Raw genomic sequence first — 25,676 nt, forward strand, 5'->3', positions numbered from 1 at the left:
ACCTTGCGACCAAAGAAAATATGTCTATATCACTTTAAAATTATTTAAATGAAAATACATATTGCACATACAACAAAACGTTTATGGTTTACTTTGCTACTGAATGCTGCATATGCATTTGAAATGTGCAATCATACTCTGTAATATATATTACAGCGAACATGTTGTATAATTTAAAACGGTTTCAGACAAAATTTGGCTCACATTACGCGGCAAACTTGCTCAAAGACTTATTAGTGAAGTCCATAAATGATTCCCGGGCGCGGCACCGCTGCTGCCCACTGCTCCCCTCAGTGTGTGTGTGATAATCATTGGTACTTTAACTTTAAAGGCCTACTGAAATTAGATTTTCTTATTTAAACAGGGATAGCAGGTCCATTCTATGTGTCATACTTGATCATTTCGGGATATTGCCATATTTTTGCTGAAAGGATTTAGAAGAGAACATCGACGATAAAGTTTGCAACTTTTGGTCGCTAACAGAAGAGCCCTGCCTTTACCGGAAGTCGCAGATGATGACGTCACCTCACATTGTTTTTAATGGGAGCCTCCAACGAAAAGAGCTATTCGGACCGAGAAAACGACAATTTCCCCATTAATTTGAGTGAGGATGAAAGATTTGTGTTTGAGTATATTAATAGCGACGGACTAGAAAAAAAAAAGAAAAAAAACAAACAAAAAAAAGTTTTTAAAAAAAACGCGATTGCATTGGGACGGATTCAGATGTTTTTAGACACATTTACTAGGATAATTCTGGGAAATCCCTTATCTTTATATTGTGTTGCTAGTGTTTTGTGAGTTTAATATTACCTGATAGTTGGAGGGGTGTATCCACGGGTGTCTTGAGGCCGGTGTCTGATGGAAGTTGACGGCAGCTGTACGGACGACACAAGCTCAGCTGATCTCCGGTAAGTGGCGAATTTTTACCACAATTTTCTCACCGAAAACTGCCGGTTGACAAGTGGTCAGGATCCAAGTTCGCTTGACCGCTCTGATCCATAGTAAAGCTTCACCTCCAGGAATTTTAAACGAGGAATCACCGTGTGTTTGTGTGGCTAAAGGCTAAAGCTTCCCAACTCCATCTTTCTACTTTGACTTCTCCATTAATAATTGGACAAATTGCAAAAGATTTTCAGCAACACAGATGTCCAAAATACTGTGTAATTATGTGGTTAAAGCAGACGACTTTTAGCGGTGTGTGTGCGCAGCGCTAATATTTCCTAACAGTCTGTGATGTCACGCGTACATGTCAATATTCCGCGACGTTTAAACAGGACACTTCGAGAGGAATTTCAAATTGCAATTTAGTAAACTAAAAAGGCCGTATTGGGATGTCTTGCAATGTTAATATTTCATCATTGATATATAAAATATCAGACTGCATGGTGGGTAGTAGTGGATTTCAGTAGCCTTTAACTTTAACTTAACTTATTGGCCTTGCCATGAGGGGGCGACTTTACCAGGGTGTACGCCGCCTTCCGCCCGATTGTAGTTGAGATAGGCACCAGCGGCCCCCGCGACCCCAAAAGCAGTAGGATGGCTGGATGGATGGATTTATTATTGACCAAGTAGCGCCCCTGTGTGTTTATATATTTTATTACAGCCGTTTGAAGTACACCTAATGGCGAATTAGTACCAATTGCTAATTTATTATCTCAATAAACGAAATCTTATAATATAAAAAAATATTCTGTCTAAATTCACCAACTGGCTGATTGTCATTGAAGAGTACCCTTGTGTAAGAAATTGTAAAAGTAAAGCAGTTACTCGCCTGTCCAATGGGAGGCTCTGTTACAAATCTAATAACCGGAAGCGCTCGTGTTGTTTATCCGGTCGATCCGTAGTTGAATGTGGAGTAACGATGTCTGCCAATGTGGCTAAACAAACGTCTAAAACTGCCCCCAAAACCAACACTGGAGCCGCCGCGCCAGCAGGGATAGGCGGTGGCCCGCCAGTAATCCCTTTAGCATCTCCACTTATGGGGAAAAAAAAGAAACCTTTCCTCGGCATGCCCGCTCCGCTGGGCTATGTCCCTGGCTTGGGCAGGGGGTAAGCTAATCCATTAGCTAGCTCACTAACCATAAACCTTGTGTTTGCATGTTTACTAACACTGCCTTTAGGTGGAATAAATGACAATTTTACATTTTAAAATATGTACATTTTAACTGTTTCATCCTCATTTTATATAACTGTTTTTTTTTTTTCGAAAACCACGTTTCTCCTTCGCAACTAGTGCAACTCTGAGTACGATCAAAATATTTGTTGTAAATATTACAATTAAATGTATTTAAACGGAATACGTGGATATGTACGTGTTTTTGTAAAAATGTGCAATCCTTGTTTTACTTCAGTGCCACAGGTTTCACAACCCGATCCGATATTGGTCCTGCTCGAGATGCGAATGACCCAGTGGATGACCGACATGCGCCTCCGGGGAAGAGAACGGTTGGGGATCAAATGAAAAAGAACCAGGAGGAGGACGAGGAAGATCTGAATGACACCAATTATGATGAGGTGAGCATTCTAAATATGTCAAATATGACTATTTTTCAAGGCCTACTGAAATGAGATTGTCCTATTTAAAAGGGGATAGCAGGTCCAATTTATGTGTCATACTTGATCAACTCGCGATATTGCCATATTTTTGCTGAAAGAATTTAGTAGAGAACATTGACGATAAAGTTTGCAACTTTTGGTCGCTAACAGAAAAGCCCTGCCTTTACCGGAAGTCGCAGACAATGACGTCACATGTTGATGGCTCCTCACATCCTCACATTGTTTTTAATTGGAGCCTCCAACAAAAAGAGCTATTCGGACCGAGAAAACGACATTTTCCTCATTAATTTGAGCGAGGATGAAATATTCATGTTTGAGGATATTGATAGCGACGGACTAGAAAAAAAAAACGCGATTGCATTGGGACGGATTCAGATGTTTTTAGACACATTTACTAGGATAATTCTGGGAAATCCCTTACCTTTGTATTGTGTTGCTAGTGTTTTAGTGAGTTTAACAGTACCTGATAGTCGGAGGTGTGTGTCCACGGGTGTATTGACGCCAATGTCTCAGCGAAGTCGACGGCAGCTCTATGGACGACGCAAGCTCAGCTGATCTCCGGCAAGAAGCGACTTTTTACCACAAATTTCTCACCGAAACCTGCTGGTTGACATTCGGTCGAGATCCATGTTCGCTTGACCGCTCTGATCCATGGTAAAGTTTCACCTCCGGGAATTTTAAACAAGGAATCTCACCGTGTGATTGTGTGGCTAAAGGCTAAAGCTTCCCAACTCCATCTTTCTGCTTTGACTTCTCCAATATTAATTGAACAAATTGCAAAAGATTCAGCAACACAGATGCCCAAAATACTATGTAATTATGCGGTTAAAGCAGACGACTTTTAGCTTTGTGTGTGTGCAGCGCTCATATTTCCTAACAGTCCGTGACGTCAAGTGTACACGTCATCATTACACGATGTTTTCAAGAAGAAACTCCCGGGAAATTTAAAATTGCAACTTAGTAAACTAAAAAGGCCATATTGGCATGTGTTCCAATGTTAATATTTCATCATTGATATATAAACTATCAAGCTGCGTGGTGGGTAGTAGTGGGTTTCAGTAGGCCTTTAAATCATCATTCTGTCACTCTCACCGGTGTCATGGTTTGGTAGTTTGTCCTTGAGAAACAAGTATGCACTCTGCACTTAATCAAATTGTAAAGTGGGCTAGTAAGCTTATAGGTGCGCCGCAACTCAACCTATCTGTCATCCAGCTGCAACGCAAAGCGAGCTCTATTTTTCAACACTGCACCCATGAGTTGATTTAAACAAGTTGAAAAACTTAATTGGGTGTTACCATTTAGTGGTCAATTGTACGGAATATGTACTGAACTGTGCAATCTACTAATAAAAGTATCAATCAATCAATCATCCTTTACGCCAGTGTTTTTCAACCTTTTTTGAGCCAAAGCACATTTTTTTCATAGACAAAATACGGAGGCACACGTCAACCAGAAAAGGTTACAAACTGAAACTCCACCAGTTTGTCGTGCCTTATTGTGAGTGTGTTGTTGTTTTCTGTGTGTAGTGCTTTAGTTCCTGTCTTTCGCTGTTATTTTAGTGACCCTTCCTGTTTCATTGGTGTTCGCCTGTATTATTTTCACGCTATTGCCCGCACCTCCATCACACGGTCCATCCCTTGTCGTGGGGTGGTGGCTTGAGTGCCTCCGTGACCCGGAGAGCTATGCCAGCGGGTGCGCATGCACCTAGTAGGGACTCCCATGCTGGACAGGTCAAAGGGTAGAGGTGAGACGAATTGGACCACCTCGCCCAGAGGTTAAATGGGTTGGCGTAGGGCCAACAACCCTACCCGTCAAAAATATATATGTTACAGAAGCATCAATTACGACTCAAAAGCAACACGACTTGGGAAAGGAAGGGCTTCCACATAGGAGGTCAACGACACAGAGCAGTGAAAGCCGAGAGGAAGCTGCAAGGCTGATCCCCCTTCTAACTCCCAGGAAGCACACCAACATCGCCACATGGAACGTCAGGACTATGTATGAAACAGGGAAGACAGCACAGGTCGCACAGGAGATGAGAAATTACAACATCTCTCTCCTGGGGCTATGTGAGACAAGGTGGCTACAGGCAGGACAGCTGCGACTAACATCAGGAGAGATGGTGTTATATTCTGGCCACACCAAAGATGGCGCACCGCACACGGAAGGGGTGGCCCTGATGCTGGCCCCACAGGCACAGCGTTCTCTCATTGGATGGGAACCAGTAAACCCACGAATTATCACCGCCACATTTGCCACCAAGAAGAACAACATCAATTTGAGCATCATCCAATGTTATGCCCCAACAAACGATGCTGAAGAGGAGAGGAAAGACGAATTCTACGATCAACTACAGTATGTGCTAGCCAGACAGAAAGCAAAGGATATCACCATTCTCATGGGCGACTTCAATGCCAAGATTGGAGCCGACAACACGGGCTATGAAGACATCATGGGAGCACAGGGATTGGGGCAGATGAATGAAAACGGAGAGCGCTTAGCAGACCTGTGCTCACTCAACCAAATGGTAATCGGAGGCAGCATCTTTCCCCACAAAAGGATCCACAAAGCCACCTGGAGATCCCCAGATCACATCACAGAGAACCAAATAGATCATATCTGCATCTGTAGAAAGTTCCGAAGATCATGCCAAGATGTGCGGGTAAAAAGAGGTGCGGATGTAGCATCAGATCATCACCTCTTGATAATGAGTGCAAAGCTACGACTGAAGAAGCACTCCACAACCACCAGCGGAAGAATGCGATACAACGTGGGGCTTCTCAAGAATAAAGAAGTGCAGACAAAATTCCAGATCAACCTTTCGAACAGATACCATCAGCTACAGATACTGGAAGAAGACATTGACACTGACATGGAGACAAGATGGCAACACACAAAGAAGTTGTGGAAGGACACATGTGAAGAAGTGCTGGGGAAAAAGGAGACAAAACACAAAGAATGGCTATCCATGGAGACACATCAGAAGCTGAAAGAAAGGAAGGAGAAGAAAGACCAATTGAACACGAGTACCACAAGACTGGCGAAAGCAAGGGCACAGAAGAACTACACAAAAGCCAATAAAGAGGTGAAGAGAAGCATCAGAAAGGACAAACGAGATCATATAGACAATCTGGCCAAACAAGCGGAAATGGCAGCTGGTCAAGGCAACCTGAGAGACCTCTATATGATAACTAAAAAGTTAGCAGGCAAATTCCAACAGACTGACAAGCCAGTGAAGGACAAGGATGGAAAACCACTCACAACAAATGAAGATCAGCGAAGACGTTGGGCAGAACACTTCAGTGAGATACTGAACCAACCTATCCCAGCAGACCCACCAGATATTCCACCAGCGGAGGCAGTACTACCAATTAGCTCATGTAAGCCCAGCAAAGCAGAGATCATGAAAGCGATCACTTCCATGAAGGATGGGAAAACTGCAGGACCAGATGGAATACCAGCAGAAGCTATCAAAGCTGACCTAAAGACTGCTGTCAATATGCTGCACAGCCTTTTTTCAAAGATCTGGGAGGAAGAGACAATCCCAGAAGACTGGAGAGAGGGAACCCTCATCAAGATCCCAAAAAAGGGTGATCTCACCAGCTGCAACAACTACAGAGGAATAACCCTGCTTTCAGTCCCAGGAAAAATTCTCAACCGCATACTACTGGACAGGATGAGCAAAGCTGTGGACCCTTTCCTGAGAGACCAGCAAGCCGGATTCCGAAGCAACAGATCCTGCACAGACCAGATCTGCACTCTCCGCATCATTGTGGAACAATCTATTGAATGGAACTCTTCCCTATATGTAAATTTCGTAGACTATGAAAAAGCCTTCGACAGTGTGGACAGGGAGACACTGTGGAAACTACTGCGGCACTACGGGATTCCAGAGAAAATCATCAGCCTGATTCAGAAAACCTACCAAGGAATGACATGCAAGGTGCTACATGCAGGCCAAGTGTCTGATAGTTTTGAGGTCAGGACCGGAGTTTGGCAAGGATGCCTCCTATCACCCTTCATGTTCCTATTAGTTATTGACTGGATCATGAAGAACACAACATCAGGAAAGAAAAACGGTATTCAGTGGACCCTGTGGACGCAACTGGATGACTTAGACGTCGCAGACGACCTGGCGCTCCTCTCGCACAACCACAGGCAGATGCAGGAAAAGACCACCGAATTGGTCAAGACATCTCTAGGCGTAGGGCTAAGGATAAACAGGAAGAAGACCAACATAATGAAGTTTAATAACTTGACCAATAATCCAATAGTAATAGAAGAGGAAATTATCCAGGAAATAGACTCCTTCACCTACTTGGGCAGCATCGTGGATAAACAGGGTGGCACTGACAAAGATGTAACAGCAAGAATTGGAAAAGCAAGAGCAGCCTTCATCATCCTGAAGAGCATCTGGTCCTCCAAGGAGATATCTATGACAACCAAAGTCCGGATCTTCAATTCAAACATAAAATCCGTCCTTCTCTACGGCTCTGAAACGTGGAGGATGACAAAGAAGACCGTACAAAGGTTACAAACGTTTATTAACAGTTGTCTGAAGAGGATTTTCAGGATTTGGTGGCCAAACAAAATCAGCAACGAGGAACTCTGGAGGAAAGGGAATCAGGAGCCAGTGGAGAAACAAATACTAAGGAGAAAGTGGGGTTGGGTTGGGCACACCCTTAGGAAACCAGCAACTACCATCACACGGCAAGCCTTGACGTGGAACCCACAGGGAAAGAGGAAGAGGGGACGGCCTAAAAACACCTGGAGGCGGGACTCTGAGGCGGAGCTGAAGAGGTTGGGAATCAGCTGGGGAGAGGCGGAAAGGACAGCCCAAAACCGTGCTGCATGGAGAGGAGTCATTGATGGCCTATGCTCCATTGGGAGCGATGGGCCTAAGTAAGTAAGTAAGTATTGCCCGCACCTGCTTTGTTATCGCAGTCAAGACTATTTAAGTTGTGTGTACGCTACCCTTCTTTGTGGGGACATTTTAGATTGTCATGTCATGTAGGGATGTGCTTTGTGGACGCCGTCTTTGTGGACGGCGTGGCGAAATTGGTAGAGTGGCTGTGCCAGTAATCTGAGGGTTACTGGTTCAACCCCCACCTTCTACCATCCTAGTCACGTCCGTTGTGTCCTTGGGCAAGACACTTCACCCTTGCTTCTGATGGGTCCTGGTGAGTGCCTTGCATGGCAGCTCCCGTCGTCAGTGTGTGAATGGGCGAATGTGGAAATACTGTCAAAGCGCTGTGGGCTCCTTTTAAAAGGGGTTGAAAAGAGCTAAACAAGTACAACCCATTTACCGTTTTCTCCACACGCTGTAAGTTTCTGCTGTCGTCCAGCATTCTGTTTTTGTTGACTTTGTAGCCAGTTCAGTTTATCTTTTGTTTTACATAGCCATCCCTATGCTTCAGTGCCTTTTCCTAGCGAGACTTGCCTTTTGTTAATTTTTGCTTTAAGTATTACATACATTTTTACCTGCACGCTGTCTCCCGCTGTGCTCTGCATATTGGGATCACGACAAACCATCCTCTATGCGTTCCGACTTCTACAAAGCAATGAACTACCTGCTGCCACCTACTGATATGGAGTATTACAAGATTACCCAGCCAAACTCTACACAGCACAGGCACTAGACAATGGCACATTATTATGATTGTTGATTTGCAAAAAATATTTTTTGGACCAATTAGGTGACGTTGCATAATTTCCCACGGCACACCAGACAACATCTCACGACACACTAGTGTGCCGCTGCACAGTGGTGGAAAATCACTGCTTTACGCAGTGAATTCCAGCTCCTTCGCTCTGGTCTATTGTTCATTGTTCCTCTTTGTAGGACTAAACGATATAAGAATACTTTTGTACCTGCTGAAATAAGGCTATCACTTGATTTAATTTTTTAAATTTATTTATTATGCCATAGCAATTTAATCACAATGTTTTTATTAGACTATTAGGTATTATATTTTATTGTTCTACAGTGTGACTGTATACTGGTGATCATTTGTGGATTTTTAAATGTTTTTATGTTTTATATCAGTGGTTCTCAAATGGGGGTACGCGTACCCCTGGGAGTAATTGAAGGTATGCCAAGGGGTACATGAGATGTTTTAAAAAATATTCTAAAAATAGCAGCAATTCAAAAATCATTTATAAATATATTTATCAAATAATACTTCAACAAAATATGAATGTAAGTTCATAAACTGAAAAAAAAATACAAAAATGCAATATTCAGTGTTGACAGCTAGGTGGACATGTTCCATAAATATTGATGTTAGAGATTTCTTTTTTTGTGATGAAATGTTTTGAATTAAGTTCATGAATCCAGATGGATCTCTATTACAATTCCCAAAGAGGGCACTTTAAGTTGATGATTACTTCTATGTGTAGAAATCTTTATTTATAGTTGAATCACTTGTTTATTTTTCAACAAGTTTTCAGTTATTTTTTATCTTTTTTTCCAAATAGTTCAAGAAAGACCATTACAAATGAGCAATATTTTGCACTGTTATACAATTTAATAAATCAGAAACTGATGACATAGTGCTGTATTTTACTTCTTTATCTCTTTTTTTTTCCAACCAAAAATACTTTCCTCTGATTAGGGGGCACTTGAATTAAAAAAATATTTCACTGAAAAAAGGTTGAGAACCACTGTTTTATATGATTTGTGTTTGCTTGCTTCATTATGTCCTGACACTGAATTACAAATGTCTGCACAAATATTTTACCTCTGGGTAGCATTACAGAAACTTTGAACTTTGAACCTTGAAATCATGGTGAGATCAAATTCCACTCATTATCTTCTAGTTCAATGGATATGCAGGGAGCTTATTCTCCAGTGGACCCTATGAGAAAGATGACGAAGAAGCAGATGCTATATATGCATCTCTGGATAAAAGGATGGATGAACGACGTAAAGATAGAAGGTCGGTTGAAAGCCCATCTACGAGAATTTAACTATTGTTTAGCTGTCATGATCCAAAGCTGGCAGTGTAAGATGATATCCAACCTGTGTGTTTTAAGGGAGCTGAGAGAAAAAGAAGAAATTGAGAAATACCGTATGGAGCGACCGAAAATTCAGCAACAGTTTTCAGATCTAAAGGTACATGTACTGCTTTTGTCATATTGTCTTTTAGCTACTTCAAACCAGTGCACTTTATTGCCCAAATTAAATGGTTTGCTTTTCTCCACAGAGAAAACTGGCAGAGGTCTCAGAAGAGGAGTGGCTTAGTATTCCTGAGGTGGGAGATGCCAGGAATAAGCGCCAGAGGAACCCACGCCATGAAAAACTTACTCCTGTCCCAGACAGCTTTTTCTCCAAACACCTTCAAACTGGAGACAACCACACTTCTGTGGACCCTCTGAAGGGGGTCAGTATAGTTGCAAATACATGATCTAACTGGTCACAGGCTGTTCTCACCACCATGAGCACATCTTGGAATGTCACTGTGAATAAAAATTGGGTTGAAAGGACAGAAACTAAGTATACTGACAAAGTATCTTGAGTAGGATAATTAATGTGTGTTTATTTTCAGTGTATTGCTTAGTATTGTCATTTAGGAAAGTACCTCTCAACTATTATGGTATCCTCTCCAGCTTGGTGGACTTAATACACCGTACCCAGGAAACATGACGCCGGGCCTAATGACGCCAGGGACTGGAGACCTGGACATGAGGAAAATTGGCCAGGCCAGAAACACACTCATGGATATGAGACTTAGTCAGGTAATTATTGCAACATCTTCTGGCAGTTGCGATTTTACAACCTAATTCGATGTTCGTAAGTAGCTGAGATCAGCATTTTTTTCAAAGTTATTGAAATGTCTATTTCTCAAGTGTCCACTCTTTTTCTACCATCAGGTGTCTGACTCTGTCAGCGGTCAAACAGTGGTAGATCCTAAGGGCTATCTTACAGACCTCAACTCTATGATCCCCACACATGGAGGAGATATCAGGTAGTAATGCCTGGCGTTGCTGTATTTTGCATGTTTAATAAGACCTGAAGTTCCTGAAATGTGTTTTTTTCTGTGTTGTACAGTGACATCAAAAAGGCTCGTCTGCTGCTGAAATCTGTGAGGGAAACAAACCCTCACCACCCACCTGCCTGGATTGCATCTGCAAGGCTAGAAGAAGTGACTGGAAAACTGCAAGTAGCCAGAAACCTCATCATGAAAGGCACAGAGATGTGTCCAAAGGTAAAAAACATATAACAAAAACAATTTCTAGCTTCTTTTGGCTGAAAAACAGGTAGTTTATTCAGGGTATCCACCTGGTCTTAAATCTATTTTTTTTTAATTTAAGGCCTTAGAATGTCTAAAATTATCCTAAAAACTTAACAAAAGCCTACAGCAAAGCCAAATTACTTGCATAAGATGGGTAAGTGCAAGTCCAAAGATGATTGGCTCCAGAACCATCAAGTTAATGCATGCTTGAAACTGGTGGATATAAACTTATAAAGGCAGTGTTTCCCACAGGTCAATCTATTTGTGGTGGTGTGGTCGGGCGGCGCGGGGGGGTATAGGTGGCAGCGGCAGCGATGACCAGGAAGAACTCGGAATTGGAATATAATTACAACACTTTATGTACATATTTATATACATATGTATATAATATTTACATATTTGTATAATATGTAACTACAAGCTCCATTCACAGACAGTCTCATTGCTTTTATGAGCAGTCGAGCGAGTCAAAAGCCGGAAAAAAAAAAATACATTGGTGGCGGCCGTAAATATTTCGTGGCGGGCCACCACAAATAAATGAATGTGTGGGAAACCCTGGGTTAGGACTCGAATGTTGAGCCATTGAAGAGGGAAGTATTTTTAAACATTGTGGTGAACGTGAATGGAATGATAATGTAAAAGTCAAAAATCCTGGATAAGTCTGTGTCAAAAGCAGCTGAAACGCCACAAACAATTGCACAACTATACAAGGATCAACCCAAACCGCCCAAATGAGTGTTATGTGGGTAAAGTAGCGCCAATTGTCAAAGAAGATCAATACTAGATGTTTACTATTGAAATCATACTATTACATACAGTCAGTACACGCTAATATATCAATGGTAATAGTGTACTCATGGCAGTAAATTTATTCAAATATTTTTAGTACAGCGTCTCATGCCTAATCTTTTCTCCAACTTTATACAGCAATTGACATTAAAAGCTATGTAAAGGTTGTCTGTTTAGTCAAGTGCTTACACTCAGTTTATGGTGGGGTGAGAAAAACAAAACTAGTCCTTGTTTAATAGCAATATGTTTTCAAAAAAGCCATAAAAACAGGTACACATGTATTCATACATACCAGATCTAAAATGAGCTGAGCAAATTGTAATATCATTCACATTATTCACATTCAAATTCTGTTTAAGGCTTGCAAGCAATAATTGCCTTCTTTCTTTTTAGACAATCACTCTGTCTGCACTCTCTCTTTTTTTCAACTTTGTGCAGATACGGTGGTAGTACTGTAGATGTTTTTATCTGTTTGCCCAATTCTGACAGCCGCAAGAACACTGCAAAAGTTAACCGTTTAGCTTTAGCAAATATGCTAACAGTCGCTTTCACAGAAAATATATTGGTGTGCTTTCCTCTACCAATGCTGATGTTCTGGTTGTTGTGACATAAAAACACTTGATATGAAGCACACTGCACGTTTTGCAAGAAAACAGTTCTATGGCAAATTTGAAAAATGGCTGTTATGGTGTTTGCTAATATTTTTTTTCATTAGTCTACAATAGAGTGTCTTCTGGTGTATTTGAATAGTTCAGGGGTTGGCAACCCAAAATGTTGAAAAAGCCATATTGCACAAAAAAATCTGTCTTGAGCAGCAACAAATTAATAGGCTTGTTTGTATAAGTGTAATAATGAAGGCAACACATGATGCAAGTGTCCATGTTAGCTATATTAGCCTACTATCAAAATGATAATCTTTTGTAGGCTGACGCAAATCTTAGTTGACAGAAATGTTGAAATGTAGTTTTTATTCTACACATTTTTACAATGTTGGAAAACATTGGTAAAACAGAGGTTTCTGAGAAGGTGAGAACTCCTGGAAATTACTGGCTTAGAATGGCCAAATATATAGATGTGTGTGTCCAAGTTAATGGATACAGCCGACTGTCTTCTAACGATTTATTACAATCTTTGCAAGCTGGGTAACGTTTGCAGTGATCTATAACGGCACACAAACAACTATCCGAAATGCAGCCAATATTACGGTACTTGTCATGGGACATACAGTACAAATTAGGGCTGTTAAATGATAAAAGTATTTATCACAATTAAATTTTTGTTCATAGTTAACTCAAATATAATCGTGATTAATCACAGATAGGTATAATTTTTCATCATTAATAAGTGCACCTAAACAGTTAATTTACAGGGGGGAGGGGGCCATTCAAGCTGTAATCTTTGATATTTCTACCTGAATAAATGCATCTGATATTTTGTGCATTAAAATGTAATATTAAACCTGCTAATCATTCTGTAATTGAGGACTCGACCAGAACATGTTATAAAATAATTTACAATATTTTAACCAGCCTTGTTAAAATATTGTAACATGGCATCACAATTTAAGGCTCATTAAAAGCCTTAAATTGTGAAGATAGCTGTCTGCGGTTATGTCTCAAATTTATAGAAAGACGCCTCCGCTCCAGACAACCCCGTATGTATGGCTTACGTCATCACAACATCGGTTTCGGGATTAAAGTACCGTATTTTTTGGAGTATAAGTCGCTCCGTAGTATAAGCCGCACCTGCCGAAAATGCATAACAAAACATATACAAGTTGCACTGGAGTATAAGTCACATTTTTTGGGGAAATTTATTTGATAAAACCCAACACCAAGAATAGACATTTGAAAGGCAATTTAAAATAAATAAAGAATAGTGAACAAAAGGCTGAATAAGTGTACGTTATATGACGCATAAATAACAAACGGAGAACGTGCCTGGTATGTTAACGTAACATATTATGGTAAGTGTCATTAAAATAACTATAACATATAGAACATGCTATACGTTTACCAAACAATCTGTCACTCCTAATTGCTAAATCCCATGAAATCTTATACGTGAAGTGTCTTACGTGAATGAGCTAAATAATATTATTTGATATTTTACAGTAATGTATTAATAATTTCACACATAAGTCGCTCCTTAGTATTTGTCGCACCCCTGGCCAAATTATGAAAAAAACTGTGATTTATAGTCCGAAAAATACAGTACGTCTTTTTCCAGCCAAATTTTGGGTGCATCATTAGTCAATAGTTAGCAAATAATAAAGTATATATAGCCATTCATACTGTAACTACTGGCTGGTGTTGTTGTGTATGTTAGTGTGGCCATTTTTTCCCCAGGGTATATGAACACACAGTGTCAGCGGAGAATGAACAAGTGTGTGTCTAAAAGTGAAGCACGAAGGCAGACGTGTGTGCATGGAAAGAGAAACCCTAATGTAGTTAAACCTTGTGCATAGTGTAGCGCTTTAATTTTGAACCCAGAAAAGTGTGTGATTATTTTGAGAAAATGTCTTGACATGTTTTAATTTCGGATCAACTGTTTGCAACAAAAACGTTTGCTTTCGACATCATCACCGTCTTTCGTTTCTGTTGAGCTTTTATGTCATCTTACTTACTAAATCAGTCACAGCTCTAGAGCCGCGGATTGCCGACCGCAAGTTACTTTAACCATTTTGTTTTCCAATGTGAAAGAGCAGGGAAGGAATTTGTATACTTACAATTCCTTCCGGCTCCTCTGATTTTCCTTGTTGTCATTGTACTTTTTTGTCCGTATGGATATGAAATAGTTTTAACTTATTTTTAGTATGGTCTTAAAAATGTCTTAAATTTGATTTGTTGAAACCTACAGAGACCCTGTTCATTGAGGGGTTTTTTTTTGTTGAAGTAGAAAGTTGTAACAGTATTGAACCATTGCAGATGATTTCCGTGGTATTGGCCAACTATTTCATTCCACAGGGTCCCCCGGGTCATAAAAATGTCTTAAATCCACCTTTTGTTTTTTTTATGTCCTTAAAAAGTCTCAGATAGTTAGAAATATGGATTTCAAATTTTCAAAATGTTAGTAATAAATTTTATATGAGACAGAGGGAGTGAAGTCTGTTTTCATGTTTTATTTTTCAAAAGCAATTTTATTGGCTGGTGCGTTACCACGCAAAATGTAAATGACTGCTGGCTAAGAACAGCTCAATATGACTTTCAAAGTACCCCTTAGCTCCCTGAGGATCCATTACCTGCCCAGTCAAATGCCTGATGCAAAAAATAGTACAAAATAGTAATGCTAGGGGATTCACAACATGACCTTTAGGGGCCGCAATTCTTCAAGAACTAGAAGGCTACTGGCAGAGTTGTGGCTGTTTTAAATTGAGAAATAGATGCATAGTGTTGCCAAGTCTGTTATTATGTACTTTGGGCTTGTTTTTTCCCCCTAAGTTGCATGCAAATCTTTTGAGCTTGTGGGGTTGGTTTTTAACCGTAATAATTTCCACCAGAGCCGCGGCAGTGTCCCCACATTGACTTTGCAGGCCTTGGAAAACATGATGCTCTTGGTAGCCATCGATGCACAAAGCAAATGGCCTGGGGTAGCAATAATGTGATTGACCATTTCAGGGAAGACCATTAAGAAAGTTTGGATAGGTGTTTGCTCAGTCTGGTGTTAGATAATGGCCCCCAGTTTGTGTCTCAGGAGATAGTTGTTTTCCTGCATACTAATTTTGTGCAACATATCACATCAGCCCCTTTTCAACCAGCTACAAATGGTCCAGCCGAAAGATTGGTGCAGACCTTCAAACAAGCTCTCAAAAGCATCCCAAGGACATGGGACTCTACCTCAAAGACTGCATCATTTCTTGATGACCTACAGACATCTAAGGAAAATATCCTGTAAAACTGCCAGAGCCAAAATATTTGTCTTATTCCTTCCTAATCTTCTATGCGCAATAATTTGGTTCAGAAAATGTTGACTATGATTGCACAACATCCTTCAAATTGCTACAAATGTGCCAGTACTGAGTCCAGCTACAGTTGAAGTCATGGTTACTTCTGTAGAAACTGCAGTGCGTGCAATGTCATCACGTCCTCGCATACAGATCAGGTTGCATTCAAATTAGAAATGTATATTTTTTTGTAATGTGAATGGCCGCATAAAAAGATCAGATTTGACAAAAAAATCTGCAACATCCAACCCTGCAGTGTGAACGTAGCTTAAATGTGTTACATCGACTGTCATCACAAGTCTCTTACACCGTCCAGACAGAGGACGTGATATGGCGCATATGGCTTTCTCCACCCCTTTTTGGTTAGTGCACCTGCCCAGTCGACTTGGTACACCCCCAAACACACTCAAACCTTGCTGTTCCTTTGAAAGAGCCGTTCAAAAGACCAGCAAATTTTATTAGGTACTTTTTTTTTTTAAGTCAACCGGAAGTTAATCCTTTCTATAATGGAAACAATCACTGGGAGCATAGTGTTGCCTTATCTTCATGCTTTGACGGTGAGTCATATAAGACATTTGCAACCCAATAAAATTTATGCAGAAACTGAATAACTTCTTAATTAAACATGTACAACAACAAAACTATATATATATAATGTACATTAAAATGTTAATTAAACTACGTTAAACATAGCACATGTCTGTGCACCTTTCTTTGCTACAAAGCTAACTGACCTGACTTATATAGTCACAAAACACAGTGAGACAAATTAATGAGCTAAAAATAGCAGCTTCCAAACATGTCATACATCAATCATAGTTACCTCTGCCTGCAAATACATCTCTGGTTGGTTATTCAATACTTTATTTCCTTTGACCAATCAGTGCCTTAATTCCCTTCGTGGTATTTATTTTCAATTATTTTTGTGCTTTGGTGGTCCCCTTTGCCTTTGTACACCATTTGGATGTTAAAAGGTCATTTCAGGTGCAGATTGCAATTGCAGTCCCAAAACACATGTATTTTGTTTTATCTAAACGGTTCGTATGTCTAACAATTGATTAATGCACTCTGTTGTTTCCTACATGTGTGCATTCGTAGTAACGTAAACATATTACATAAAACAGTTTTAGGATGTCATATTTGTATTTTTTTCCCCAAAATATAGTCTTAAGTTATTCACTTAGAGGTCTTAAAAGTCATTATATATGATGCTGAAAATGTGCAAATTTTCTGATTCAAGGGTTTTGATGTCTCAGCTTGAGCTAAGGAAAATTGTTATTGTTTTCTCTGTCCATCAGAGTGAGGATGTGTGGCTTGAGGCAGCTAGGCTTCAGCCTGGTGACACAGCAAAAGCGGTGGTAGCTCAAGCTGTCCGGCACTTGCCGCAGTCAGTCCGGATCTACATCAGAGCTGCGGAACTGGAAACGGATGTCAGAGCAAAGAAAAGAGTCCTCAGGAAAGGTAAGGATGAAGTTATTAGCTTGATTTGTTCTTCTTTGCATCATTCAACAAATTGTAAAAAAGCAATTATTTCAATCTTAGTGTAAATTGCTGCTGTTGTTGGGATTACCAAATTTGATGATCCTTGTTCTATGTTTTGTAAAATCATGAGTACATCCTTGCTCACACAAGAAAAAAATAAGGTTTATTTTGGAAGATATGGTTATGGATTCTTTTCAAGCAGCATATCCAATTGACACAGATAGATGTTCGTCTTTCGTTTGCTTTTTCCGCCTGTACATGTTCAGAGTCTTCTGCTCTGCTTTGTTTGATTATACTCCAGTTTATTTAATGTACTTATTCATTTGTGGCCTTCACTTCCTTTCCCACACACACCAGCACGTCTTATACTTGTGAATTTGAGCAAGAAGTCAAAGAAGCCAGCTGCTTAATAGACATTGCATAATATAATTCAGTACATACATACATAGTAATATGTCTTAACATTTCTGATGTTCACGCAGCCCTTGAGAATGTGTCCAAGTCAGTTCGTCTGTGGAAGACTGCTGTTGAGCTGGAGGAGCCAGAGGATGCCAGAATTATGCTGAGCAGAGCAGTGGAGTGTTGTCCTACAAGTGTAGAGGTAGCTTGAGAACACGTGCTATCATTTGTGTCCGCTATTGTGAAATATCACAGCGAGAATGAACAGTGTGTAATTCCTCCCCACTGATATTGTCTATCATGTAGCTTTGGCTGGCTTTGGCACGGCTGGAGACGTATGAGAATGCCCGACGTGTCCTGAACAAAGCTCGAGAGAACATACCCACTGATCGCCACATCTGGATTACTGCTGCCAAATTAGAGGAAGCTAACGGCAACACACAGATGGTGGACAAGATCATTGAGAGAGCCATCACTTCGCTGCATGCTAATGGTGTGGAGATCAACAGAGAGCAGTGGATACAGGTGTGTCTGGGTGCAGATGGGCATCTTGGGTTCGTCTCCGAATAATGACATTGGGGTGCCTGAGGGAGTCTTGCTACATGTGAATTAGTGACACTGCATTGGACAGCATGTTTGTAGAGAAGGGGCAATCAAAATTAATGCCGCCCGTGACTCATAACAATTCTGATATATGTCCTATTTTAGCTGATGCTAGCTAGCATCACGGTTGTACACACGACAGCAGAGAAGCCAGAAATATGTGATCACTTATCCAATGTTGCTGAAATTAATTAAACTGGATGCTCGTCTTCTCTTCTTTCAGGATGGAGAAGAGTGTGACAAAGCTGGCAGTGTGGCCACCTGCCAGGCCATAATCAGAGCAGTCATTGGGATTGGCATTGAAGAGGAAGACCGCAAACACACTTGGATGGAGGATTCAGATAGTGTGCGTATATAAGAATATAAGACATTCTCAGACCTTGACATCTGCATGGGTTGTATTATTTATATGGTGAAAGTTTGTGTGTTGTGTTTCAGTGCGTGGCGCATGGAGCACTAGAGTGTGCCAGGGCAATCTATGCCCATGCTCTCCAGGTGTTTCCCAGTAAGAAAAGTGTGTGGCTTCGAGCTGCCTATTTTGAAAAGAACCATGGCACCAGGTAATTAACAGGTGCAAATATGACCATTAGTATTTGATAATCTGTTTTGTATTTGTTGCAATTAACATGTTTTTCTGCCTGTGCCTGTCAGGGAGTCTTTGGAGACCTTGCTTCAGAAAGCTGTAGCTCACTGTCCCAAAGCAGAGGTACTCTGGCTTATGGGAGCCAAATCCAAGTGGTTGGCTGAGGATGTCCCTGCTGCTAGGAGTATCCTCGCTCTCGCTTTCCAGGTTATACACTTCTCTGACTTAGTACTTCCCTGTTCACCTAAAACTATGAAGCATGTCTAATGGTTGTGCAAGTTGGCAACTTTTTCTCATGTTGTATCTACAAACCCCGTTTCCATATGAGTTGGGAAATTGTGTTAGATGTAAATATAAAAGATTTGCAAATCCTTTTCACCCCATTTTCAATTGAATGCACTACAAAGACAAGATATTTCAATGTTCAAACTCATAAAATGTATTTATTTTTTTGCAAATAATAATTAACTTAGAATTTCATGGCTGTAACACGTGCCAAAGTAGTTGGTTAAAGGGCATATTCACCACTGTGTTACATCACCTTTTCTTTTAACAACACTCAATAAACCTTTGGGACCTGAGGAAACTAATTGTTGAAGCTTTGAAAGTGTAATTCTTTCCCAGTCTTGTTTTATGTAGAGCTTCAGTCGTTCAACAGTCCGGGGTCTCCTCTGTCGTATTTTAGGCTTCATAATGCGCCACACATTTTCGATGGGAGACAGGTCTGGACTGCAGGCGGGCCAGGAAAGTACCCACACTCTTTTTTTTATGAAGCCAAGCTCTTGTAACACATGCTGAATGTGGGTTGGTATTGTCTTGCTGAAAAAAACAGGGGCGTCCATGAAAAAGACGGCGCTTAGATGGCAGCATATGTTGTTCCAAAACCCGTCTGTACCTTTCAGCATTAATGGTGCCTTCACAGATGTGTAAATTACCCATGCCTTGGGCACTAATGTACCCCCATACCATCACAGATGCTGGATTTTGAACTTTGCGTCCATAACAGTCTGGATGGTTCGCTTCCCCTTTGGTCCGGATGACATGATGTCAAATATTCCCAAAAACAATTTGAAATGTGGATTCGTCAGACCACAGAACACTTTTCCACTTTGCATCAGTCCATCTTAGATGATCTTGGGCCCAGAGAAGCCGGCGGCGTTTCTGGATGTTGTTGATAAATGGCTTTCGCATTGCATGGTAGAGCTTTAACTTGCACTTACAAATATTGCGACGAACTGTATTTAGTGAGTGGTTCTCTGAAGTGTTCCTGAGCCCATGTGGTGATATCCTTTAGAGATTGATGTCGGTTTTTGATGCAGTGCCGTCTGAGGGATCGAAAGTCATGGTCATTCCATGTTGGTTTCCGGCCATGCCGCTTACGTGGAGTGCTTTCTCCAGATTCTCTGAACCTTTTGATGATAATATGGACCGTAAATGTTGAAATCCCTAAATTTCTTGCAATTGCACTTTCAGAAACGTTGTTCTTAAACTGTTTGACTATTTGCTCACGCAGTTGTGGAAAAAGGGGTGTACCTCGCCCCATCCTTTCTTGTGAAAGACTGAGCATTTTTTGGGCAGCTGTTTTTATACCCAATCATGACACCCACCTGTTCCCAGTTAGCCTGCACACCTGTGGGATGTTCCAAATAAGTGTTTGATGAGCATTCCTCAACTTTATTAGTATTTATTGCCACCAATCCCAAATTCTTTGTCACGTGTTGCTGGCATCAAATTCTAAAGTTAATGATTATTTGCACAACAAAAAAATGTTTATCAGTTTGATCATCAAATATGTTGTCTTTGTAGCATATTCATCTGAATATGGGTTGAAAATGATTTGCAAATCATTGTATTCCGTTTATATTTACATCTTACACAATTTCCCAACTCATGGAAACGGGGTTTGTACAAATCATCCATTTACAATATGACATCAATCAACACAATAAATACATTACATAAAGATTGAAGTTTACAACCTTGTAATGATGGGTAACTGGATGCTGTAAAATTCATGTTCGTCTAACTTGCCTTATTGTTGCATAATTGAATTTACACCCCTCTGTAGGCTAACCCAAACAGTGAAGAGATCTGGCTGGCTGCTGTCAAGTTGGAGTCTGAGAATAACGAGTATGAGAGAGCACGGCGTCTGCTGGCCAAGGCCCGGAGCAGCGCCCCCACAGCCAGAGTAAGTGTTCCCCTCCCACTTTCCTCTTACAGACACAGTTTATGTGCAAACCCTGTGTACTCCTCTGCACACACAAACTCTTATTTTGTATTTTTGAAAGTTCAAATAGGACATTTAGCAGGTAGTATTTTCTACCGTGACCAAGTGTACAAGTATAAATACTATATTTGCCAACATACTGTTGGCATAAACAAGCTCTGATATACTGTATCATCTCCACAAATAGTTTTAGTGTGAGCTGGGTAGTTTCCTCACTTTTGATTGATAGTTGATCGAGCATGATAACTATCTTTCTCAAGTTAAGACTTGCCTGAGTCAAAACTTCTCAAGTTGACAAAGGCTGACAGCCGTGTAATATAACAATCACTTTAACTGTAAGGTGATCTGACACTCCCTTTAATTGTATGCTTACAGATGAGTAACTAAATCAAGCGAGTCTTCATTAATGATGCCATGCTGATTGGTCTTTCGGCTGAGAAGTCATGTCGCATTAAAGAGGCACTGCTATGCTATGCTATCCACTTAGTGTCCAAAAAGTATTTGAAAGCTTGTGTTAAGTAGAATATAACAAATATGTCTTTCAACAGTATACATTGTAAGCGCTGTGGAATTTTAAAAGTTTATGTGATGTATTGTAAATGTTTTCAGATTGAAATGTGTGTTGTTATCCTTAAAGGTGTTTATGAAGTCAGTGAAGCTGGAGTGGGTGTTAGGGAACATTGAAGCTGCTCAGGACTTGTGCACAGAGGCCCTGAAACACTATGAAGACTTTCCCAAACTTTGGATGATGAGAGGCCAGATAGAGGAGCAATGTGACAACATGGATAAAGCCAGAGAGGCTTACAACCAAGGGGTGAGTTATATATACTGTATACGTACTGTACTTGTATTGTACTTGTTGAAGTTGTTAAAATGTTGTTCTATAAAATGGTGCGGTTTTCTGTTATTCTGCTGTAGTTAAAAAAGTGTCCACACTCAGTGTCCCTATGGCTCCTGACATCGCATCTTGAAGAGCGAGTAGGACAATTAACTAGAGCCAGAGCCATCCTGGAAAAGGCCCGACTAAAAAACCCCCAGAGTCCAGAGCTGTGGTGAGGAGAAAAAGATATATATTTTTTGATAAGTAACATTTTTCCCTGACAACGACCGACACAATAACTAATAAAAACAAATGCACTTTGACAAAAACTATGATGAAATATAATTGACAGCTCTGTCAACAAATAACAACGAAACTAAAATGTTGACAGAAATTAAATCCAATTTCATCTTGTAGACAGCAGCAACAAGTTAGGAATATACAGATGCAATCATAGCTGTTTTGGCTGCATGTAAGAGAAGGGGTGGGGGTGAATTATGAGGAGATCCAATCTGAACTAATGTATTTGTGATGTAGGTCTGTTGGCTCTTCTGGCACAAAATTACACTCTGATATATAGTATGTCTGTGTCTGGGAGAAAGCGTTGACATACTGTAGGTACACATTTCACACTATGGGAAACAAGTCACTGTGTAAACCGTGTGAGCGTTTAACTCCACTAAAAGCACAGCTAACTTGAAATGGCATTTGCACAATCGTTTTGATATAGTATTGCATTTTAACTGCTGTTTTTGTTGCTATGAAAGAGACAATTGCATAATTAATTACGCATTATATGCATAGTCGATTCATTCATTTACTGCCAGGAGGTTATGTAATCGTTGCCATTGGTCTGTCTGTTTGTCTCTTTTACTTTGCAAAATAGCTCAAAAAGTTATGGGCAGATTTTCACTAAACTTTCAGGAAATTATTAGTTTTTGAGCAACAGTAACAGAATTACAGATTTAAAATGGAGTACGACCAGACTGTTTTTTATCACCTATTTTATACACCGAAAGACTAGTCAGAGAAGTCAAAAGGAGTGACTAGAAGGGAAACCATTATCAATAATCTAAAATATGCTGATGATACAGTTTTGATCACAGAAAACATTTCAGACCTTCAAGATATAGTAACAGAAGTAAATGAGGAGGGAAAACCAAACGGAATGGACATAAACATCATGAAAACAAAAGGAATGGTAGTAAGCAGGGACATTCCAGTACTAGATATGAACATTAATATAGAAGACAACTCATGTCTATGAATGTTCTCGTTCATCCAGGTCAGTGTAATCTCAGGGCAATCAATCGATCGCAACTGGACTGTTTGGTTTGTATTAGAAGTTTCGTCGCTCATCTGAGTAGGCTTCATCTATTCTAGACTAGATTGAATGCCCCGAGAATAACGGAAATCAAGTTGACAGCGTAACATATCAGGGATGCATGACAACCAAAGATGGTAAATGTGACACTGAATAGAAGAATCAGAAGTGCAAGATCAGTATTTGAAAACAAGTCTAAAATCTTAACATCAAAAAACATTAATATCAGTTTGAGACAATGCCAAATGAATTTATACGAATGGTCAACACTATTTCATGGTGCAGAAACATGGACAAAAGCAACAATTAACTGTTTTGAGGCATTTGAAATGTGGATTTATAGAAGTGTTAAGAATTTCATAGAACACAAAATAAATGAGTAACTTCTAAATAAAATTAACATCATAAGACTGGGACTTGTCATTATTAAGACAAGAAAGTTAGCATACTTTGGTCATATTGCCAGAGGAAACAACCTTTAGAAACTGTTACTAGAGGGAATGTTAAAGGGTAAACGTGGGAGAGGTACACCAACAACAATTTGGCCTGACAACATCAAAGACTGGACCCATAACAAATATTATGAACGCAACCACATTTACATTGTAACACTTCAGAAGCATGAATGAAATCTAATAGTAAAATATACCTTAAAAGAAGTGCAAAGTTTGATTAAATTATTATATATCATTTATTTTAATAACTGGAGCATAAAAAAACATTACAACCTGTTAAATATGTTTGTCAACATTATAAGAGCCCTCTAGACATGAAATAACACCCTGTATACTCTTTTAATCAAATATAATATGTTTCCTTAGGCTGATCCAATCAGTGTCCATGATACTGAGTGGCATGCTCTGATTGGTTTGGTCACCTCAAGTGGCCAATACCACTGTAGTATTGATATTTTTTAATTTATTTTGCAATTTTTTATGTTTGGAAAAAGCTTAATTTAGGCCAAGTTTTCTTTTTGTGATTTTTTTTATTGAAAAGCTTTGCAATAAATTTAAATGAAAGAGGTTTTAAGGAGACTTCAAAAGATTTTAGTTGACTAGAATAAATTAGTTTACTCTTTGTGAAAATGTTTTGACTAAAACCATTTTTTTAATGACATCTGTCAAAATTAGCATTGGTTGTTAAGAAAATAACTGGAACACTGTACATGGACATGTCACTCATATGTCTCCTGGTAACTAGGTTGGAATCTGTCAGATTGGAATTCCGAGCCGGACTGAAAAACATTTCAAACACACTGATGGCAAAAGCTCTGCAGGAATGTCCTAATTCAGGTAAATGTGACAAAAGCAGAATAATGACCTTAAATTTTTAATTTCCAATTGAATTATGTTTCAAATACTGCTTTCCATAAGGTATCCTGTGGGCAGAGGCTGTGTTTTTGGAGGCCAGACCACAGAGGAAGACCAAGAGTGTGGATGCTTTGAAGAAGTGTGAACACGACCCACATGTGTTGCTCGCTGTGGCCAAGTATGACTGCATTCTTCTAGTGCATCTGTGTTCTGCTTCCTCATTGTCTTAACTTGATGTCTTCCAATGAAAATATATACACATAGGTTATTCTGGAGTGAGCGCAAGATCACCAAAGCCAGAGAGTGGTTCCTCCGCACAGTAAAGATAGAGCCTGACTTGGGAGATGCTTGGGCTCTCTTCTACAAGTTTGAACTGCAACATGGAACAGAAGTACGTATTTTGCCTGTGATTGTGTAGCAGAGACTGGCTTTACCTGCTGACATCTGGAAGTGGTGTTGAAGCCAGTAGGGCCTGTAGGTGTATTTGACATGTCCTTGGATGCTCCTAATGTGCTTTACATCGTATAAACGACTTTCATATTTATATTAAATGCTAGATAGATTATCTGAAAAATCAATACCTAGAGGGCAATCATGCCATGATTGATTTGTGTGTTGGTGTGCCATGACTTCGTACTTACTATCTATTGTCTGTGCCATTAAGGAACAGCAGGAAGAAGTACGTAAGCGCTGTGAGAATGCTGAGCCCCGTCACGGCGAGCTGTGGTGCGCTGAGTCCAAACACGTCCTAAACTGGCAGAAGAAGACAACAGAAATTCTTGCACAAGTCGCGAGCAAGATTAAAAACACGTTCTGAGCTAGAGGAGCTGGGCTAAAAACCAGAGAATTCTTCGAAATTACCTATATGGAAGGACATCATTATGGCCTCAAGCAGTTAATCTTCTCCGCGAGTATTCATCTATTTGAAGCAAACCTGGACTTGAGCAGAATTATGTTTGATATAAATGTGGGGAGTTATCATTTTTATTTTGTGTGAAATAAATATCACACTGATCAGGTGTGTTACAGACAATGATTACTTATTGCAACCATTACAGTGAAAGCAACCATAAATCTTTATTCATGCCGACAGTTACTTTTTGATGTTGATGAATAAAACATGAGTCGTTGTTAATGTTGTAAAAATGTCATCTCCTGCAGCAGTGAAGCACCCTCACACCCCACACACTTTTACAGTACAAGTCAAATGGCGATATACTTAAACTAGAGGGAGAGAGAAATGTATTTGTTTACCCCATTTTACAATTTTATTAGTTAAACTTGGAAATTACATTTAATGTTGTTATTTGTGTTTTAACTGTAGTGTAGTCTTGTTTTGGTAAGGTACTTGAAATGTTGTTCCCAAAACTTTTGCAAGCCTCCAATAAAGTTATTGTGCTCCCCTG

The 25,676-nt window shown here is 39.9% G+C and overlaps 1 protein-coding gene across 1 annotated transcript; it reads left to right on the forward strand.

The window, feature by feature from the left end:
• Positions 1 to 1,815: 1,815 nt before the first annotated feature.
• Positions 1,816 to 25,676, forward strand: prpf6 (PRP6 pre-mRNA processing factor 6 homolog (S. cerevisiae)). Its single transcript, XM_061904373.1, has 21 exons — positions 1,816 to 2,049; positions 2,352 to 2,514; positions 9,376 to 9,494; positions 9,592 to 9,670; positions 9,762 to 9,938; positions 10,165 to 10,293; positions 10,429 to 10,523; positions 10,607 to 10,763; positions 16,821 to 16,983; positions 17,487 to 17,605; positions 17,710 to 17,928; positions 18,230 to 18,352; positions 18,445 to 18,566; positions 18,658 to 18,796; positions 20,658 to 20,777; positions 21,454 to 21,630; positions 21,735 to 21,868; positions 24,161 to 24,252; positions 24,334 to 24,448; positions 24,535 to 24,661; positions 24,935 to 25,676. The coding sequence occupies exons 1-21, from the start codon at positions 1,862 to 1,864 to the stop codon at positions 25,085 to 25,087; spliced, it is 2,910 nt and encodes a 969-aa protein (XP_061760357.1). The 5' UTR covers positions 1,816 to 1,861; the 3' UTR covers positions 25,088 to 25,676.

Source organism: Nerophis ophidion, linkage group LG06 (assembly GCF_033978795.1).
Source record: "Nerophis ophidion isolate RoL-2023_Sa linkage group LG06, RoL_Noph_v1.0, whole genome shotgun sequence".
NCBI lineage: Eukaryota > Metazoa > Chordata > Actinopteri > Syngnathiformes > Syngnathidae > Nerophis > Nerophis ophidion.

Coding starts and splice junctions, on each gene's coding strand:
- prpf6 (XM_061904373.1), top strand. CDS start 1,862: ATGTCTGCCAATGTGGCTAAACAAACGTCTAAAACTGCCCCCAAAACC. Junction 9,495..9,591: donor GAACGACGTAAAGATAGAAG/GTCGGTTGAAAG, acceptor GTGTGTTTTAAG/GGAGCTGAGAGAAAAAGAAG. Junction 9,939..10,164: donor CTGTGGACCCTCTGAAGGGG/GTCAGTATAGTT, acceptor TATCCTCTCCAG/CTTGGTGGACTTAATACACC.